The following is a 5,714-nucleotide window of genomic DNA, read 5'->3' on the forward strand; positions in this document are numbered from 1 at the left end:
GAAGCAGAAAGGAGAGAAAATAGAATGATTCCTCCAGGGAACTTACCAGTGATGGCAGCTGATATTGCCCTGGATTCCTGTTAAGCTATGGCTAGGACATCATGACAATGACCATTCTTGCAAACTCAAAACCTCATAAGGTTACCGACATAGTATGTTGTAAAAATCTAGCTATGAACATTTTTCGGTATGGGGGGAAAGGTTATTGTTTTCCTGTTTCATCCCTCATCACCCAATAAATTCGCTCTCCACGAAAGCCATAAATCAAGTGCTTTCATCTTGATAATAGCAAGTGATTTGGTTCACACCACTAGGGTATTCTTGCATTTAATTTTTTATAAAAGCAGCCAATAACGATAATGAGTAGCATCGGTATTAGCACTCAATGCAATCATTTAACTTATTAAAAGGGACAGGAGCGCTAGCAGAAAAGATCACTGAAGAGAATATAACTATCCAATATTCCATTCTAACATAGTCTCCTTCCCAATCAAAAGCTTTAGGAGAAGCCTCAGGCAGAACAGATGTATATTTCAATCTACACTGACACAGAAGCTTTGAATACCATTTTAAACTCTATTTTATTTGTCATGTAAACGTATCTAAATAAGACAAATTAGGAATAAGACTGATTTTTCAACCAACATGAAATATGTCTCTCAATCATTTTCTTTAAAAATATACTTAGAATATAAATTCATATATATATATATATATATATATATATATATATATAACTACCTTGAACACGATAAAGAGGAGAGAGAAGAGTCTGTACTTCTTTAATGATTTCCTTTACCTTGTAAGTTGTCATTCGATGCTGAGCAATTGTTGTCAGTTTTTCTAGAAGGCCTCGTAATCGCTCCTGTGTTGCATGGGAGATCAAGTTCACAGCATCAGAGTTAAGTTCCGTAATGTCATGCTTTTTACCTGTGGAAGCAGAGAAAATCCATTATGTGTTTTAGTGGAGGCTGATAATTGAAATAATTAGCACAGCAGGTATTCTGTTCCCCCTGGAAGTCATACCCATTATGAATAAAGGTTTGCAGATTATGATTTTCCTGGTAAAGTCACAACTTCAAAGATCTTAAGACATTATATTAATAAAACCTAGCCTGAAGCCTCAGAAAATATAGACATTGTTTCACTTAGTCTCTAGAATCATTCTCCTTGCAAGGTCATTTATAGGACAAAGTTAATAAGAACACAAATCAAGCCTAGCGTTTAGGGAGAAAAACGGTAACTGCAGAAATCAGTGCCATATTCTGCTAATTTTAGTAATTAAAAAAAATGGAAAATTACATTTTGTCCTATTTGACACTGTTAACAATTTATGACATTTATTTCAATGAATCAGAAGTCTCTGTTAATGCCTTGTCTGCAAGACATACCTATACTCCTTTTGTCCATTACCAATCATACTTATTTTGCACTAACTCATTGTGATAAATTGGCCTGGTAATTAAATTACAAGTTGAAATGGGTTCAAAGCCTGGATAACTTTTCTTTCACTATATCTCCTTCCGTAAATAAACCAAACTTCTAGTCTTCTTTTTGCTAACTTGGAAGAAAGTTTCTGGAAAACAATTTGGACCACATACCCAAAGGAAAAAGTTCATTTATAAATCAACCTTATCACTATTTAAATAGTAATTCTCCAGCTCAGTGAAACCACCTGTATCAACAGAGACCTAAATCTAAAGATATAGGCAATTAGGTACTCTAATTTAAATGAGCTTTTAATAGTGTTGTTGTGTTTGTTTTTAACATATGCAAATACACAGGAATTTTTAAAATATCACTGATTTTGCACTCCATCTGAAATACACTCTTATACACTAATCAAAGTGTGTATGAGTATAGCAAAAATAAACTTTAATTAAAAGCCAACAAATCTGAAATACATTATTTGATATTATTTCATAATAAAAGTTAAACCTTATTTCAAAATGCAGACTATAGTAAACCAGACAGGAAGAAGATATAAAATTATCCAGCTTCTCCTTAGTCAAACCTTCAAAATGTAATGTAGTTAATTGTTTTCTAGCAAAACTGAATTCATCACCAATTTTAGACTGAAGAGGGGAAAACACACTACAAAATCAAGTTACTTTACTAAAACCATCAGCATAAACTAATAGTGGGGGCCTTTTACAGAAGGGGTAGTAACAGTTTTAAAACAATCCAGTCATTAAAATTAGAACTAAACATAGAGTAGATAGAAAATGACATGCCAGTTCATGCTTAAAGAAAATGAACATTTACAAATATTGAATGTTTTGGAGGGAAACTTTGAAAATAATTTCCTATGTATTTATAAAACAGATACCTCATCCTATGTAAAAGACCATTTTTAAAAAAAATTCAAATACATAAAGCCCAAAATTTTATTTATTTATTTAACTTATTTATTTATTAGTTTCAGGGGTACAAAACAGTGCAATAGTTATACTTTTTACCCCTCACAAAGTGACAACCCCCCTCCCCTAATCCACCATCCCCCCCATATCATACATATCTATTACAATTCCATTGACTCCACTCCTCACACTGTATTCCACATCCCGTGACTATATATATAAAAAAAATTATAGTTCACATACAATATTTTTCAACATCAGCTTCAGGTGTACAATGCAGTGGTCAAGCCTCTACATCGTCCGTGAAGTAAGGACTATATTTTTTAAATACTAGAAATAAACAAGGCCAGGATTTGCAAACAATTCCAAGGCTTAGTGAACAATGAAATGTTCTAATATCGTCACTAACCCAATAATATAACATGACAAAGTGAACATTGGGGCACACATATCTTTACGGATAAATGTTTTCAGATTTTTGGGGTAGATACCCAGGAGAAGGATTGCTGGGTTGTATGGTAATTCTATCCTTAATTTTTTGAGGAACCTCCATACTGTTTTCCATAGTGGCTGCACCAATTTACATTCTCACCAGCAGTGTATGAGGGTTCCTTTTTCTCCACAGCCTCTCCAACATTTGTTATTATTTGTCTTGCTGATGATAGCCATTCTAATCAGTGTGAGGTGATATCTCATTATGGCTTTTATTTGCATTTCTCTGACAATTAGTGATGTTGAGCACCTTTCACATGTCTATTGGTCATCTGTATGTCCTCTTTGGAGAAATGTCTATTCAGGTCCTCTGCCCATTTTTTGATTGGATTGTTTTTTTGTTGTTGAGTTATATGAGTTCCTTATATATTTTGGATATTAGCCCCTCATCAGAGGCATTGTTTGCAGATATATTCTCTCATTCAGTTGGTTGCCTCTTTATTTTTTCGAAGGTTTCTTTTGCTGTGCAGAAGCTTTTTAGTTTGATATATATGCTCCGATGTTCATTGCAGCTTTATTTATGGTGGCCAAGACATGGAAACCAGTGTCCTTTGATAAATGACTGGACAAAGAAGATGTGTTATATATACACAATGGAATACTACTCTGCCTTAAGAAAAGATGAAATATTGCTATTTGCGACAAAATGGATGGATCTTGAGATTATTATGTTAAGTGAAATAAGTCACACAGAAAAAGTCGAGAACCAAATGATTTCACTGATAATGTGTGCTATAAAACTGAAAGCAACAAAGGAACGAGACAAACAAAGAAAGAAACAAAAACTCATAGACACAGACAATAGTGTAGTGGTTACCAGAAGTTAAGGGGTTAGGGGGGTAGTAAATGAGGGTAAACGGGGTCATATATAATGTGATGGAAGGAGAACTGACTCTGAGGAGTGAACATACATTGTGATATATAGATGATGATGTATTACAGAATTGTACACTTGAAGCCTATGTAATTTTACTAACTATAATCACTCCAATAAACTTTAATAAAAAAATGACAAAGTTACAAAGTTAAATACTATAAGAAAAAATTCCCACTTTTAAATAAAACACCCACTTTAACAAAGTGAACATAACTGATTAAGGAGATCTAATTGGTGCTTGCAAGCTTGTTCTGTGATTTTACAGAATGTCTGTGTAATTTAATTTAGGTAATTAGCAAAAGAGGGAGAATGCTGGCATGTTTACTTTCCTAACATATTTGAGTAGAAAAACCTTCTAAAAAAATTCTTTGGGTAAATTTATAATTTGTTATTAAGGAATTGTCTTGGTTCTGACCTGTTCTATAAAGACGAAATTTTACTATAAAGAGAAAATATTCCTAAAAATACATAATTCCATTCACTCTGTTTTTCCCATCATATTAAATGACAAGTTTGTGCATCATTAATAACTGAAAATACAAATAGTTGTCCCCAGAGTTCTCCTTGAAAGCAGAGGCTACAAGCTAAATGTGGTCTCTTTTAGGGTATAAAGTTTGATGGGAATACAATTTCACTTATGCAGCGTCACTGGCCCTCATGTAGGATCCAAACTGGGGCTCTGATGCTCAGAGTTGGTGCTCCCAAGCCAACTCTTAACAAATGTGTCACTTGGCCAGCCCTTACAATACTTTTTTCTATGACACCTATGAATCTTAATTATTTCCAGAGCTTTATGTAAGTCTCAGAGTTCCAGGAAGACCAACCAAAGCTCTCTCTTTGATAAGATTTCCCATGGAATAGACAGTCCCATTAGGTTAATAATCATAAGTTTGCACTTACCAATGTCTAAAATTCTCTTTTGTAGAGCTCCAATGAAAAGAAATGGTTCTTCTTTACATGACTGAATAAGCGTGCCAACCAATTCAGAGTTTGTTGCTAAGATGCAGGCATTTTCCTCATTGAGGCTGACCCCTGCCATGGAAGTCACATCATTGATGTCATCTTCATCTCTAATAGAAAACAAAGATAGAGCTTTTTTGGTAGTGGTGGTGGTGGTGCTTATTGCATGAATGATTTAAGAGAGCAAAGAATTATAGAGCTCTCCTTATAGCTAAAGACATGATTTTATTCAATTTATCCAAGCAAGAGAAGAACTGAAGAATGGCTATCTTTCTCTATAAGCTTTTAAAATTAATTGGTGTCTCTAACCACCGTGTACATTTAATATCAGAAAAATAAACCACAAGCAACTGTCTTCTAGTGCCCATCTCTCCCTCTGTTTAGTAAATGAGATACACCAAGAGGAATCTGGAACTTATACTAAGTTATCCACAAATCCCCTGAAATGAAAAACACAGAAACAAAAACAGACTTCTGTATTTTCATCCAAAATGATTAAAAGCCCCTCAAATTTCCCCAGTGTACTCCACTGTCCCACTGAGGGGCAGCAGAAATCACCCAGTCCCAGAGGTCAATACCCACATAAAGGGCCTTGAGAAGAAGCTTTCTTGACTAGCTATTCTGAAACCAAATGGTTAAAACTAGTTTTGTTTTTCTGCTTCAGACTTTGGTGTTCCCCATCTGTACCAACTGAATTAATCAAACCACATCCTTGAACGAATGGCTGCAAAAATCCTATACATAACATATAAAATTATAACATACACATATAAAATACAAAATATGTTTAAGCTCTTTATATTGAACAAGCAAAATTAAATAGTGGTTTTTATCTAACAAAATTGCCATATGGCTATAGTACTAAGATGTGTATATATGTTTAAGGAAGAGAGAGAGAGAGGGAGGGAGAGAGGGAGAGAGGGAGGGAGGGAGAGAGAGAGAGAGGGAAAACTAAAATTCTTTCATGGCACCCTTATCACCTATATAATAACAAGCACATTACTGGATCATAACTCACACACCAA

The 5,714-nt window shown here is 34.3% G+C and overlaps 1 protein-coding gene across 1 annotated transcript in view; it reads right to left on the bottom strand.

Annotated features, from left to right (window-relative positions):
• Window positions 1-741: 741 nt before the first annotated feature.
• TAF4B (TATA-box binding protein associated factor 4b) overlaps window positions 742-5,714 on the bottom strand; it is a gene marked incomplete at its 3' end in the record, with an annotated part of 77,830 nt that continues 72,857 nt past the window's right edge. The window contains exons 10-11 of the mRNA XM_019656143.1: window positions 4,630-4,799; window positions 742-930 (exon numbers count right to left, since the gene is read on the bottom strand). Of these exons, the coding sequence (XP_019511688.1) occupies window positions 742-930; window positions 4,630-4,799 (359 nt within the window). The remainder of the gene's footprint in view (window positions 931-4,629; window positions 4,800-5,714) is intronic.

Source organism: Hipposideros armiger, unplaced genomic scaffold (genome assembly GCF_001890085.2).
Source record: "Hipposideros armiger isolate ML-2016 unplaced genomic scaffold, ASM189008v1 scaffold_255, whole genome shotgun sequence".
Classification (NCBI taxonomy): Eukaryota; Metazoa; Chordata; class Mammalia; order Chiroptera; family Hipposideridae; genus Hipposideros; species Hipposideros armiger.